At 38.6% G+C, this 15,499-nt stretch overlaps 2 protein-coding genes and 1 pseudogene across 4 annotated transcripts; all 3 read left to right on the forward strand.

Moving 5' to 3' along the window:
- Positions 1 to 206: 206 nt before the first annotated feature.
- Positions 207 to 7,299, forward strand: LOC104790581 (zinc finger AN1 and C2H2 domain-containing stress-associated protein 13). Of its 2 annotated transcripts, none has more exons than XM_087456321.1 (3): positions 207 to 575; positions 880 to 1,463; positions 1,587 to 2,049. In XM_087456321.1, exons 1-3 carry the CDS (start codon positions 477 to 479, stop codon positions 1,651 to 1,653), a joined length of 750 nt encoding a protein of 249 aa, XP_087312447.1. In that variant the 5' UTR covers positions 207 to 476; the 3' UTR covers positions 1,654 to 2,049. The 2 variants fall into 2 exon arrangements, with proteins under 2 accessions (XP_087312447.1, XP_087312448.1); XM_087456322.1 differs by having other exon boundaries at positions 210 to 575; positions 880 to 1,511; positions 1,587 to 7,299.
- LOC147942357 (uncharacterized) lies at positions 3,996 to 7,299 on the forward strand. 2 transcript variants are annotated; one of them, XM_087456324.1, is made up of 2 exons: positions 3,996 to 6,812; positions 6,925 to 7,299. In XM_087456324.1, exon 1 carries the CDS (start codon positions 4,027 to 4,029, stop codon positions 4,645 to 4,647), a length of 621 nt encoding a protein of 206 aa, XP_087312450.1. In that variant the 5' UTR covers positions 3,996 to 4,026; the 3' UTR covers positions 4,648 to 6,812; positions 6,925 to 7,299. The 2 variants fall into 2 exon arrangements, with proteins under 2 accessions (XP_087312450.1, XP_087312449.1); XM_087456323.1 differs by having other exon boundaries at positions 4,027 to 6,812; positions 6,884 to 7,299.
- Positions 7,300 to 10,644: 3,345 nt separating this feature from the next.
- Positions 10,645 to 13,180, forward strand: LOC147942358 (uncharacterized; annotated as a pseudogene).
- Positions 13,181 to 15,499: the final 2,319 nt, after the last annotated feature.

Genomic DNA, 15,499 nt, shown 5'->3' on the forward strand with positions numbered 1-15,499 from the left:
TTTTAATCCTTTTACTTTTTAACTAATGGCATGAAATATATAACACAAAAATTAAAAAGTTTATTTTTTTAATTATAATGGTATGAAATAACAGTTTAACCTAAAGCTTTAGTGTCTTTTTCCAAATTATATGTGTTGTTTGAGTAAAAGTTTGGTTGGAAGTGTTATTTGAGTAAATAAACAACTTATAAGTAAGTGTTGTTTGACTATTTTTTTCTTTTTTTTTTTTCGGGTATTCTTGCAAATTTCCCTTTTTTCTTCTTTTTTTTTTTTTTTTTTTTTTTTTTTGTGTGGGAATTTTCCCAATATAAGGAGAAGATCGAAACAAAGATATATTGTTAACCTATATCGCTCTCTCCGCGTCAATTCTCTTCTTCGACCGATATTGTTCTCAAAGTAGTGAGATTTTTGATTAAGCTAGCTCTCTTCGTTCCTCGTACCTCGAGAGTGGAATCTGTTTTGAAACCCTAATTTCGATGGGAACTCCGGAATTTCCAGATCTGGGGAAACACTGCGCCGTCAATGTTTGCAAGCAGCTCGATTTCTTGCCGTTCACATGCGATCGCTGCCTCCAGGTCTCTTTCATATTTTTTCCTTCGCTTTTGATTCTTAGATCTCGCTAGTTTCTACGATCTACAGTGTTGCATGATTTTTTTCTAAATAGAGAGGAACAATGTGATTTTCTTAATCTGTGGTGAAAATTATGAATTTATCTATCTCCTTTTGTTCAATTTCAGTTTGCTGATTGGAATCGATGCTTGATATATTTCTGTTCTTAAATATAATTGATGTTCAGTAGATGAGTGAACATATTCATTTGCTTCTAATCAATCGGAATAATTATCTAACTTTTGAAACTCGTTTTTTTTTTTTTTGTAGGTGCTTTGTCTGGATCATCGTAGCTATATGAGACACGATTGTCCAAAAGGAAACAGAGGAGATGTCACAGTGGTTGTTTGTCCGTTTTGTGCGACAGGAGTTCGGTTAAACCCCGACGAAGTTCCAAACATAGCTTGGGAGGAACATCTTAATTCAGTTTGTGATGATCCCTCAAATGTTAACAAGAAGAAGAAGAAGAAGAAGACGAAATGTCCTGTTCCAAAGTGCGGAGCAGTCTTGACATTCTCTTGTACCATAAAATGTCGGGACTGCAGCATAGATCATTGCTTGAAACATCGGTTTGGACCTGATCATTTTTGTCCTGGACCGAAGAAGTCTGATTCGTTTTCCACGAGTGAAAGCACGAAAGTAGCTACAAGTGCTCCTGCATCATCATCGTCATCTTCAAGATCGTCTAGTCTTTTGGCTTCAGCGGAAGCACTTATTAGAAAGAAAAGATGGAATCCGACCAGGGTAGGTAGAGATTCTAGATTGAATCGGACCAGGGTAGGTAGAGATTCTGGATTGGTACGCGTCCCTTGGATGATTAGGGAAGGATTGGTTCTGACCAGGGAAGAAAGCAGGTAGAGATTAGTCACGAAGAAGCAGCAGCAAATTTTAAGGATTTTCAGGCATGCCATTCTCTCTGTTTAGTAACCATTTTGTGTCTTGTGTTTCCGTAATCTTAAATACATTTTTTATTTCAGGATGCGTATCTCAAGACCGCTCGTAGTGAAGGATGACCGACCACTGCCACATAGTCAGCCATTTTGATACCCGTTGACGTTGCAAAAGAACGAACTCGGTATTTGGATTCCGTACATGCACCAAAGGTCCCTGAAAAGGGTGGTAACACGTTGGACAAGACGAGAGTCTTGAAGGATAAGAACCTGAAAGGACACTTAGGGAGGGTATTGTATTGCCCAACTCTTTATGAACCTGAGAAAACACTTGAAAAAGGTTTCGACGTACTTCCAATATTGATTTTTCTGAGTGGAGAGCAAACGCCAATGACCCAGTAGATAAACAATGAGAAATGGCTGAAATTCGCTTTACTAGCGTCCTTAGTTTCCACATGTAACCACACATCGTAAATTTCAACATCGGAATGTCTTGATTACTCTTAACCGGAATGTCAAAGATAATGACTAAAGGTTCTCGGCTTACAAATATGTTCCTCCAGAAATATCTAGGGAGATCATGATATTGCAAGACCGGAAATGGATTGAGCCACATAGACGATGGGAGCCCTGGCTTTAGGAGTGAGTACGAACCTAGATATAAAAGTACTTCTAGTCGATGGTATTGATATAGACTTACCATCCCTTTTCTCCCCCAAATAAGTTCTGTCATGATATGATGGTGGGCGGATCTCCATCCTCCTCCGCACCGGTGAAATTGCTAGTACTTCCTTTTAGCACTTGTTCTTGTTGTTGGTTCTTTAAATTCTCACCTCCTGAGGAGGTGGATCCATTTCAAGGTTTTCTGGTTTTCGTCGGGACCAGATTAGAGCTTTGGCACTTAGTAGAGAAACGAAGGTTCAGTAGTTTCCTAGATGCTGCACCTTGGTTGTCCACGAAACCACCATTATGGGCCTTTTCTTTGGGCTCTCTTTTCTTGTTTACCTTCTTTTTAGTTTTTCCTTTAGCCCGGCCCACATCACTTAACGGAAGAGGGGGACGACTTCGATTATCCTCGTCTTCCTTTGTGAGCTCCGTAGGGATCACTTCCTTGATTTTGGCTCCAAGTTCTTGAGGTTCTTTGCCCAGCAAATCATCTTCCTCCATATATAAAGCGGATGGATCCCAGCCCGACGCCACCACCTCTCGGTACGCTTCTGCGTCTTCCTCTGTCCAATCTAGATCCACCTTTGCTAGATCCTCATTGTTTTTCTCCCATTCCATTGCGTCTCTCTCGACATCGTCGAGAAAGTCCTCAACATCGTCTTTCTTGGAGTCCACTATAATCGGCGATGGAGACGGCTCTCTAATGAGAGACTCTCTTCGCTCGACCTCCGAGGGTGGCATGATAGGTCTCGGATCCTCAATCCGGATTAAGTTATTGAATCTATCTTCTAGAGGGGTTCTGTGACTTTCTTCCTCTTCCTCCTCCAAGGTTTGTTCATACCAGCTTTTGTTAATTTTGATAACCAGATCCGGTGGGACATTTGATGTGGTGTCCACCGCCGGGGAGTGTGTTTGCGGTTCCACCGAATCCCTCGAGTCAAAGAGTAAACTCTTTTTCGCCGATTTCTTTGATTCGGGCGTAATTGCTTTTCTTCTACTCTGACACGGGATATCCCTTTCCACAGGGTTGCTCTCTGATTTGTTTTTGCAGATTAAGCCGGAATGGTCGCTCGCGAGCATGATCTGGGGAAATAACAACTTGTTTTGCTCTGAATATCGCAACATGTGGGTCGGATATCGTTGCTTGAGAGTTCGATGGGGAGGGGTTATCACGGCGAGGCACCAACGCTAGCTCCTTACCTTCGAATTCTCCAGTATGTTTCTCTACACCGAAGGTATCATCGTATCTTCTCTTACGACGGCTACTCTCTTTCGGAGGAATAGGTGCTCTTTTTTCTGTCATGTATCTCGATGAATTAGGTCTCACCGTCGGCACTTCTATCACGTATTGGAGGTTGTTGTGCCAGTAGAGTTTCCAAAGTTGCGTAGAGTAGGCTCCAACCAGTAGAGATTGGGAATACATTCTGTTTGGGTCCAGAAGGTCATGGTGTTTGGGAAGGTATCACCAATGTGGGGTTCCCATGATACGATTGTACAATGCCACGTCAAGAGGACTCAAGTTGGTTGCTGATGACGTGGACAAGAAGAGAGGAAAGACTCTGATTGTGGACGAGGCGTGGCCGTTAGGGGATCAGCTTAAAAGAGCTGTGAAGCTCTTCTTCTTCATTATGCTGAATGTTGAATATTGTGAAGATTGGTCAAGCGATGTGCTTGTGGTTGGAGAGGTGAGCTAGAGATGTGCTAGTATCTCTCTTATGGTGTGTTGGGAGCTGAGCTAGTGATGTGCTAGTCTCTCTCTGTTCTTATCAGTTAGTTTTAATTGTGTGTTCGTGTAATCAGAGCTTACGGTATCGTAAATCTAACAATGGTGCGATGAAACTGTGATCGGAGCTTCAACGCGATGAAGACGGTGGAGTTTGTGATCAATGACGATGATGGTTGTATGGATACGCCTATGTTCACCGGAACAGATCCGTTGCTGTGGATCTCAAAAGTGGAGAGGCTTTTCAATTGTGGCTGTTTCTCAGATGATGCGAAGCTTGATCTAGTCTTCTTGTTTTTAGACGGAGTTGCGTTGACATGGTTTATGCAGGAGATTAATAAAGAGAAATTTATGGAATGGACTGTCTTTAAGCATAGGTTGTTGGCTCGATTTGATCTGGTGAAGAGTTGTTCTTCATCCGCGAGAGATTCGTCCTGTGTTCCTGAATTGGTTGCAACAGAATCGTCGATTCACGATGCAGAATCCCTTGGTGCAACTGCAAACATTTCATTTAGTGAAACTGATTCGATTTCAGAGCTTGAAGCGGAGGCAATGGAATCAAACAAGGAGACTGATGTTGTTGCAAATCCTAAGGTATCGATTTCACAATTGGAACCTAGCCTTAGCGTTAGGATTTGCAGTGAGTCATTGGATATTAGGAAGGATGTACCATCTGTGTTGTTGGCAGAAGATCGATCACAATCAACATGTGTCATTGTTAACAACATTGCACACCAACTGTTCGATGCAAAGTTTTAGTATCAGACGTGAGAAACGTTTGATGAAACAGAGCAAATTTTCAAAGACATGGAAATTTAAGTTCAAAAACATGGCTATGTCGACCAATAGATCACAAATGGATCATAACATTGGTTTAGTGAGGAAGAAGAAAAGATTTCAGAACCTGAGAATGAAAAAGCAAGCTCACATGTCAAGGGTGATGTCTAAAATGAGGATGTTGCATGATCCAAGAGGCATGAAGCAGCTTCTGCATGGGGATACGAAGCTCATGTTCTTGTGTCAAGTGGAATCAGGGGAAGCGACAACACTCACACTCAAGGAAGCTGTGTCTGAGTTGATTTTTCAAGGATTCAAGGTCTTGACAGCGTATCCAAAGGTGTATGGAAAGCTGCAGTTACAAAATAGACTAGCAATGGATATTCCAGAGTATGCAGTTAGCTTAACAAGGGTTCATGCAGTCAACACAATTTTTCAAGACCGAGATGTAACACTCATGACATGGTTTATCCATGGTGATGCACAGTTTCAAGTGTATCACAAGTGGAGAAGTAAACCACTTCTATTTTGGAGCTTGATCTGCATTCAGTTTGTTCATAAGACAAAGCGTGCAACTTCTCTAATTTCCAGAATTCACAAAGAAAGTGTGAATTTTCATATTGGTGATCCATGGTCTGATTGTGATCTTGTGGTTTTGATTGCTAGCAAAGGAGTGGCAGCGACTATAGGACATTCGCTATATATCATGATCTACTACTCTGCATATCAAGTGTGGGATGTAATGCTCCAATTAGGTTTCAGGGTAGATCAACTACTAAAGAGACCAAAATTGTCTATATCCTGGAAATATAAACTCAAGCTTATGGTGATTTGGTTGGAGGATATCTCAGTTTTTCATCACAGTTTGGGCATGGGAAACAAGGTTGTGATTGGATTGTATACAAGACAGAAGGTCCAAGTACGGGATCATTTATGGCTGACCACAAATGCAGATTTATTGCTTTATCTCTCAGCAAATCTGATACAAGTTTCACTACTACAACTACATCATACTCAGTGTGGACTGATATGTCGAATGGTCAATTGGTTGATTGAGTGTGAGCTGCAAGGTACAAATACAAGATGAAAGAGAGTGGTGCAATGGAGTATACAAGGGGTGAAAAGCCAGAGTGGGACAAGATAGTGAATCTAATCACAGAAACTCTATTACGTCAACAATTGTACATGTTGCAGAAGGTTGCTATACAAGCGTCATCTTCTATATGGCACCGCTGGAGACGCAAGACTGTCACAGTTGTTGCAAGCTCACAAGGACCGGCGTTTGTATCTTGTCACTGCAATTTTCTCTCTTCAAGCTTGAGGACAAGCTTGTCTCAATGGGGGGAGTATTGATACGATTGTACAATGCCACGTCAAGAGGACTCAAGTTGGTTGCTGATGACGTGGACAAGAAGAGAGGAAAGACTCTGATTGTGGAGGAGGCGTGGCCGTTACGGGATCAGCTTAAAAGAGCTCTGAAGCTCTTCTTCTTCATTATGCTGAATGTTGAATATTGTGAAGATTGGTCAAGCGATGTGCTTGTGGTTGGAGAGGTGAGCTAGAGATGTGCTAGTATCTCTCTTATGGTGTGTTGGGAGCTGAGCTAGTGATGTGCTAGTCTCTCTCTGTTCTTATCAGTTAGTTTTAATTGTGTGTTCGTGTAATCAGAGCTTACAGTATCGTAAATCTAACATCCCATCTCTCAAGGGAGAAGGACCAGCCATTAAAATGACAAGGACTCTTGTCCAAGACCTTCTGAAGATCTCTTTCCGATTCAAAGTCAAACTGGAATCTGGAATTTCCGAGGGAGATACCTCTAACATGTCCTGCTACATTCCAAATGTTCTGTTTGGGTAAGAGGGTAATCATTGCGTGAATACTTCTACCTCCTTGATGGAACATCCGTCCAACAAGACTCCACTTGTACCTTTCAATAAGAGCCGAGTTGTCCACCTCCGACAGAATGACAACTTCACCCTCCTCCTCAACTACTCGTCCGTGACGGAAGGCAGCTGGCTGCTGGAGAGAAGTCATGACAGGCATAACACATGTCTTAGCTTGCAGCTGGAAAATTGGGAGCTTTTAACCCTCCACTAGAGGATACAGAACTCTGCCGGAGCAGGAGAATTTTTCAGGAGCAGACAACAGTGAGTATAGCTCCCATCTGAATTTTAGTTAAATTTGGTTTTCTTATCCACCAACAGTTAAAAAAATTCAGAGCAGGGGAAATAAAAGAGATAGCTCTGATACTGTCATCAGGAAGATAATCTCAGGAAAGGGGGAACAGAGAGACAGACCAAGATAACAACAAAAACCGCTGATGAAGGAGTACGCAGGAGTATAAACCTTATGACGAAGCCATCCTCATCCGGTTTGAAACTAGGGAGCAAGAATAGAAGAAGAAAACTTTCTGTTTTTAGAAATAGAAAGTTGGTGAGATCTATTTCTTTTGAGAAAGCTAACTTCTTTTGGATGTCTCGAGACTTGTGTCTGGGAGAAAAACCAAAGTCACGAGATGTTATTTTGTGAATATTGTTATATTATGTAAATTTGCGGATTAGATAGATGATTTTTAAAATGATGTGTAAACACCGTTTTACTTTATAATGGTTCAAATTATTATATAACATAAAATGTAGAAAGCCTAACAAATTATCAAAACTATTACAAATAACATAAAATAACTCCAAGATTGGTTGCCCAAACCGGAGGAAAAGAGTTTACAAAGGAAATTTCAGAGGAAAGCAATCTTGAAGAACGGGCTAGACAATCTGCCCTTACATTGAGCTCTCTAGAGATCCTGATCAGGGAGAACGAGGAAAAGCATGGTCTGAGCACAAGAAACTCCTCTAACAGGTTCGAAAAAGATGGCCAATCGTCAGGCGTCTGCACCATCGCCACCAATTCTGCACAGTCTGTCTCAAAGCTTTGACATCCAACTCCTAAAATATTATCTTTTCATAAAAAAAGGAAAAGGCTAAAACCATATAGAATACTTATACATTGAGAACTGAAATCAAACTAAATTACTTTAAAGTTAATTGAAGTTACATTATTTAAAAAGAAAAATAAACAAGAGTTTATTAGAAATAATTAGGAAATCTATATAATAATATTAATTTGAATAAAAGCCAATAACCATTGCGATTTTCCGTGGTACATTTTCGTTAAATATGTATCTTATGTTTATTTTTAAAAAATTAGACTGTTGCATCTGTTTGTTTTAGAGTTGTGACTACAACAGTTACGATTTTTCGTCGTACATTTTTATTAAATATTTTTATTTATATTTATTTTTTAAAAATCTAACGGTTGTGTTTGTTCATTAAAGAGTTGTTTCTTTTACCATTAAAAAAATTTATGCGGTTGTGTCTGTTTATTGTACAGTTGTGTTTTTTCACCATATATTTTTTTTTTCAACCAAACATTAATAAATTAAAAGATAACTCCAAGATTGATTGCCCAAACCGGAGGAAAAGAGTTTACAAAAGTAGATTCAGAAATTAAACTTCTTGAAGACCGAGTGAGACAATCCGCTCTTAAATTTTTTCACCATATCTTATTCACAATTTTTAGTTCCAATATTTACGTTTATCTACATGTTAATGTCTTTTGAACTATATATATATATATATGTGTGTATATATATATACTTGTCTCTTTTTAGATAACTAACAAATTATTGTTCGCTGACACAAAGTTTTTGTTTCATGCTGAATCTAAATAATAGAAATTTTAATATCATATCCAACATTATTCTATAATCTGACTAAAGATTTTAGAAATCAATATAGTAATATAAAAATTTAATCAACTTTAATTATGTAACCTACAGTTGCGTTAATTCATTGTAACTCTTGTAAAATATGTGTTTTTAAAATTCAACTATTTAATATTTTATTTTTAGAAGTCATGTATTTTTATTATAATTATTGGTTGATAAATTTTCACTCAAGATAGAATTTATTTAATTTTATAATTATTTTATTAGAAAGTTGCATTTACTACTTAGATAGAAAAGAACCCATGGCTTTGAGTTGGAAGCTCCAGGAACCCTAATTCTCCATACCTACAAGGGTATAAAACAAAAATCTCAGTCTCCATCTAAACTAAAATCTCAGTCTCCATCTAAACTGTAAACAAGAAGCAAAAAACAAAAACTTTTAAAAGACAAATTCGACTCACAATGCATGTGCTTGCTTCGGTAAGCGTAACTTGATATTTCTTGCGGCTTGCTTTGTGTTGTAGCTACTGGTTCTAATAGCTCTTTACCCTGCAATAATAAGAACAGTTAATGTTATTGCTAAAAAGAGTAGTCAGAATAATCTCCTTTTGATCACTGCATTGCAGCTTAAGAAATTAGTGAGGCAAAAAATCTAATGCATAAGTCCACAGCTTTGGATATATCATACTGAACCACTATTTGGAGCAGACGCTCAATGGCGATCGTTAAGGCGACACTATTTTTCAGATTAAGAATTTTCCTCTTTATGATCTCGTGAATCTGAGTACTCGTCTTGTTTGAAGCACAATTTCACAATGTTTCATGTTTAACAATGTTTTTTCACAAGTGTAAACACAAGTAACAATTCTGAACCATTCAAAATGACACAGTACAATTTCAAAATTGCTAAAACTGTCACTTTCACGAACCCATTAAATCAGCACTGGAATTCTCACTTGTGTTTACTCAAAACTCTAATTTGTATCATTCATTTCCTTTGTCTTGTATGTTCTATTTTAGCAAACTGTTTCCTTATCATACAAAATTTCAACGGTTTCATTCTCAACCCCTTGGAAGATCGTAAACCACAAAAACCCTCTTTCCCTCTCTCAAGCTTTACATTATATCTTTTACATGTATAACATCAATACACAACGTTGAAACACCAAACGTCACCACTCACCAAACGTCTAAATTAGAAATTTTCACACGCATTTTTGGGATAATTTCCAAGGAGTTCTAGTTTTAAATAGATGTGATCAAGGATGGAGCTAATGAGGAGCATCTTGTAGCTGAGTTTGAACCTGAAGAACTTGTAGCTGAGCTTGAACCTGAGGAGCTTGTAGCGGAGGAACCATTGTTTGTACATGAAGGACCAATGACTAGAGCAAAAGCTAAGAAGCTAAGAAATGCACTAAATGGGCTTATTCAAGAGTTTATGGCCAAAGAAAGCATGAGAAAAACTATTGGGGATGATACCTATCAAGTCCAGCCCACTTTGAGCCAAATTCAAGTCCAAGAAAACCCAAAATAATCACTTTGCTTTGTGGTCAAAGAGGAGTGACGAAAATAGAGTTCAACTCACTTTGGGAAGAACACCTTGGGAAGACAAACTTCAAGAGTTGAATCTTCATTCAACTATCTATCTTTATTATGTTTTAGTTTCAAGAATAATCAATACTTGGCTTTGCTACCAAGTTTCTTATCCCTATATAAACTCATGTAATCTCATTTTGAGAATAATCAATCAATTTTCCTTTTTCATTTTAAGAGTCTATCTCTTTGTTCTTTGTCTAGAACATTTCTTTGTTTCTTTGTATGTAATATCCAAGTAACAGCCTCCTCTTGCTGGACTAGTGTGTCATATCTAGTGGCGAGTGGAGTTGAAAATATCAGCAGCCTTCCGCAACTGCTGTGCGACCCCTCAATCCATCAAATCTCCCTTGTTGCACCTTGCACCTTGCACCTTGGCGAGTTTCTATCATTTTTAGTCCGGCTGAGTGATCCTCGAATTTTGGGCGTATCAAGTGGTATCAGAGCCACTCAACCGGTATTTGTCCGTTTATCTTCTCATCTTCCATTTCTAAATACTTCTTCTTCTTTCTATCTTAAATCTGGGTCATCTCCTTACCTAGGCCATCTCTATTTTCTCAAAAAAAAAAAAAAAAAAAAAAAATTGCATTTGGCTAGGTGGTGGAAGATAAATCCTGCTGGCTCAAAAGAAATCCAGCCTTGGAGTGGTTAAAACAGATTTCACAAAATCCTCTTGTCTTTCTATCTTCTTTCTTCCCTTGTTGCTTGGGAATTCCATTGGGTTGCTTGGATTTGTTCTCTTAGAACTTAGGGAGAAAGCTCTTGAGTGACCTACCAAAAAAAATTGAGAGAAACACTTGAGTGTGTGAGGACTTTTTATCTGCTAACTTTTTGTGTTAAGTTTTCAGGAAACCATGAAAAGTGATGGAGAAAGAGATCGGCCAGGGAATTCAGTTGTCGGGCTATCTAACTTTTAAATGAGAGCATTGAATGACACTATTACTAACCTTATGAATACAAGTCTAGAAGAACTACACCAGAGGCTCGACGAGATTCAGAACAACCAACAAACCCGTTCTAGACCCGCAGCCAGGAGAGAACGTTCAAGGAGGACTTACCAGCCCGAGGAGGAAATTGAAGTAGAGGAGTTCCATGAAGAAGATGATCGATCCATCAACCGACCTAGACGAAGTCATAGAAACTGTGATCAAGGTGATGTTAATCCTTTTGGTACAAGAAATGACAATTTAGGTGGTTTAAAACTTAAAATTCCAACCTTTGAAGGTAAAAATGATTCGGATATTTTTCTAGAATGAGAAAGGAAAATAGAGTTAGTGTTCGAATGTCAAAATTTCTCTGAACTCAAGAAGGTTAGGTTAGCAGCAACTGAGTTTATAGGCTATGCTATTAACTGGTATGATCAAGTTTTGACTCACAGGAGAAGGACATGTGGAAGACCAATAGCTTCATGGGATGAGCTCACTACCTTGATGAGGAAACAGTTTGTGCCGGCTCATTACCACAGAGATCTCCACCAAAAACTCATACGCTTGCTTCAAGGAACCAAATCTGTGGAGGACTATTTCCAGGAAATGGAAAGCTTAATGATCAAGGCAGACGTAGATGAAACTCTAGAAGCTACCATGGCCAGATTCCTTGCAGGCCTCAATCGGGACATTCAGGACAAAATGGAGCTTCAAGAAAATGAAAGCTTGGAGGGAATGTTGCCTAAGACGATTCTAATCGAACAACAAACCAAGAGGAAGAGTTTCTCTAAACCTTCCTTTACCCTAAACCAAGTTATCAAGATAAAGGTAAGTCTCCAAACCCATCAAATTCAGTTTTTAAGACTAACGATCCTACTCGTCTTGATAAAGGAAAGGTAGTTGAGACCAAAAATCGGGCAATGGATATTCCGTGTTTCAAATGTCAAGGACTTGGACATTATGCCAACAAATGTCTGAATCAAAAGGTAATGATCCTCCTAGAAAACGGTGAAGTGGAGTCCGAGGACGATAAAGAAAAAGAGGAAGATCTCGGACCAATCTTCGACAAAGAGGAAGAGCAGTTTGAATATCCAACTCAAGGGACACTTATGGTCACTAGGAGATCATTGAGCGTTCAGCCTAAGTCCAATGACCGAGAACAAAGGGAGAATCTCTTTCACTCTAGATGTTTAGTTAAAGATAAAGTTTGTTCTTTGATCATTGACGGTGGAAGCTGTACTAACGTTGCTAGTGAAACTCTTGTTAGGAAGCTTGGACTTGAGACAAGACCTCATCCGCGACCTTTTAATCTGGAATGGTTAAATGAAACGGGCGAACAGTACGTCAGGGAGCAAGTCACGGTTCCTCTTACCATCGGCCGATATGAAGACGAGATCCTGTGCAATGTCTTTCCCATGGATGCAAGCCATATTCTTCTAGGATGACCTTGGCAGTTTGACATGAGGGCGATACATGATGGCTACACCAACCGGCATTCCTTTGAGCATAAAGGAAAGAAGATCACTCTGGTTCTTTTAACTCCGTTGGAGGTCCATCAAGACCAGGTCCAGTTGAAGAAAAGCCGAGACAAAGAAATTAAACCAGCAAAACCTGAGGTATCTTCTAAGAACTTCAACTTCTTTGTCAAAAAGAGTCAAGTAAGGAAATCTTTGTACTCTCAACAGCCATTGCTTTTGCTTGTGTATAAAGAAACACTAATAGCATTTTCTGACCTTGCACTGGAGCTCCCGAGTGATTTGATAGATGTTTTGCAGGAATTCTCAGATATCTTTCCAGAAGAGAACCCTAACGGTTTGCCACCAATAAGAGGTATAGAACACCAAATTTATTTCGTCCTAGATGCATCACTTCCAAACCGACCAGCTTACAAGGCTAATTCCATGGAGACATTGGAGATTCAAAGGCAAGTTAATGAACTCATGGAGAAGGAACATATCAGAGAGAGCGTGAGCCCATGTGCGGTTGTAGTCCTACTTGTGTCCAAAAAGGATGGAAATTCGCGCATGTGTGTTGATTGTAGAGCCATCAACAACATCACGGTAAAGTATCGACATCCTATTCCTACTCAGCCTTGGCATGATATTTCTATGGATTTTGTGCTTGGTTTGCGAACTAGGACTGGTAAAGATTCAATTATTGTGGTCACTGATCGATTTTAAAAAATGGCGCATTTCATACCTTGTCACAATACTGATAATGCTTTGCATGTTGCTGAGTTGTTCTTCAAGGAAATTGTTCGTTTGCATGGAGTGCCTAAGTCAATTGGGAAAACAAACTTCAAGAGTTGAATCTTCATTCAACTATCTATCTTTATTATGTTTTAGTTTCAAGAATAATCAATACTTGGCTTTGTTACCAAGTTTCTTATCCCTATATAAACTCATATAATCTCATTTTGAGAATAATCAATCAATTTTCTTTTTTCATTTTAAGAGTTTATCTCTTTGTTCTTTGTCTAGAACATTTCTTTGTTTCTTGGTGTGTAATATCCAAGCAACAACCTCCTCTTGCTTGACTAGTGTGTCATATCTAGCAGTGATTGGAGTTGGAAATATCAGCAGCCTTCCGCAACTGCTGTGCGACCCCTCAATCCATCAAATCTCCCTTGTTGCACCTTGCACCTTGGCGAGTTTCTATCATTTCTAATCCGGATGAGCGATCCTCGAATTTTGGGCGTGTCATAAATTAATCAATTTATATGGATGTAAAAGTTTACGATTTACATATCTTTTACATTTATAGCATCAATACAAAACGTTGAAACGTTAAACACCACCACTCACCAAACGTCTCCACTCACCACAAGCCACTCTTTATTTAGTACATTTTATACGTTCCTATTTTTTCTGTCTCTTCCCCTGATCTTCTCTTCTGGTTCGCGAAACTCAATAGCTATTCAAGAGGAAAACAAAGCTGATGAAGAAATGAAAAAGATTGGCAGAACAACAACATGTAGGTTTTTGCTTATTGTCTGTAAAATCATTCACTTTGAAGGTACTAATGTTCAAGTTTCAAGCCACTCTTTACATAGTACATTTCATAAGTTCCTATTTTTTATGTCTCTTCCTGTGATTTCTCTTCTGGTTAGCGAAAATTAATGGCTATTCTATTCAAGAGCAAAACAAAGCTGATGAAGAAATGAAGAGATTGGCAGAACAACAACTGGTAGGCTTTTTCTTATTGTCTGTAAAATCATTTACTTGAGGGTAACTAATATTCAAGTTTTGGTGTTATTTCACAGAGGAAAAAAACTGAGTTACATATGAAAATCCTTGAGCTGCTGAAAACACTCCATGTTTGCATGAGTGGAAATCTGCAGGCCATGAGACACATTCCTGGTATGGAGGAAGAAACAGAAAAATTAAATGATAAACTGAAGGAGGTTACGGTTAAATATGGCTACGCTTTCAAAGACCATCAAGATGCGTGCAAGGGTTTGTTCAAAGTAAGCAATTCTAAGCCTCATGAACATTTTTATTGTTGATCTAGTGAGATATCTACTTCTCTTGCTGCTAGATATTAGTTTTGTTCTGTTCTGTTAAAATATGTGTCTAATATTAGTTCAATTTTCTTGCATAGGAAGGAAAGAATGTGCTAGTTCTCCCAGGCATAGCTCATATAACGTGGAAGGGACCCATCTGCAAATTCAATTTTGTTTTTCTTGTAACAAGTTCACCACAAAGCAAACCAGCAATCCATCATTGCCTTTCATCTGCAGCAAACAGCAAACCATCATCGTAAACCAGCAAAACCCTCATCTGCGCAAACCAACAAACTATTTCAATTTTTAGCAAGAATTGGAGACCACAAATCACTGATACCAAATACAAAACACAAAAACTGGAAGCAGGTAATGGTTATCATATCAAACATTGTGAGCAATGTTATTCCGCTGAGTAAACAAAGAGAAGAACCAAATAAACTTGTGAGCAATGTTACCATTAGTTACATTATGAAAAATAGATCAGTTCTTAGGTTATATTCTGAACAGGCATTCAACAGGCATTCAAATATCTAACAAGCATTAAAAAATATAACAAAGTGTTAGGTTGATGATTTACCGTGACTCATGCATGAAATGGAAGCAGCTATCATTGTATGACCTCAGATACTCCCAATGAATCAGATATCATTGTCGCAATTGCTCCAATTAACCTCACACAAGAAGGTAGAAACACTTAGATTACATTGATCAGCCCGACAAACCGATTCAAGCTTGAAAAGAACATAACACAAGCATTGATCAATAACATAACACAAACAAAAACAAATAACACAAGCCGATTCAAGCTTTAAAAGAACCAAACACAAGCATTGATCAATAACATAAGACAAACCAGTTGAAGCTTTAGAAGAAGAGAACACAAACATTGATCAATAACAGAACACAAAACCGAAGCATTGATCAATAATATAACACAAGTCGATTCAAGCTTTAAAAGACGCTAACACAAACATTGATCAATAACAGAACACAACCCGATTGAAGCTTTAAAAAAACAGAATACAAGCATTGATCAATAACGTATCACAAACCGAAACATTGATCAATAACATAACACAAGCCGAT

Source organism: Camelina sativa, chromosome 6 (assembly GCF_030686135.1).
Source record: "Camelina sativa cultivar CO46 ecotype springtype chromosome 6, ASM3068613v1".
Classification (NCBI taxonomy): Eukaryota; Viridiplantae; Streptophyta; class Magnoliopsida; order Brassicales; family Brassicaceae; genus Camelina; species Camelina sativa.

Coding starts and splice junctions, on each gene's coding strand:
- LOC147942357 (XM_087456324.1), top strand. CDS start 4,027: ATGAAGACGGTGGAGTTTGTGATCAATGACGATGATGGTTGTATGGAT.
- LOC104790581 (XM_087456321.1), top strand. CDS start 477: ATGGGAACTCCGGAATTTCCAGATCTGGGGAAACACTGCGCCGTCAAT. Junction 576..879: donor CATGCGATCGCTGCCTCCAG/GTCTCTTTCATA, acceptor TTTTTTTTGTAG/GTGCTTTGTCTGGATCATCG. Junction 1,464..1,586: donor CTGACCAGGGAAGAAAGCAG/GTAGAGATTAGT, acceptor TTTTTATTTCAG/GATGCGTATCTCAAGACCGC.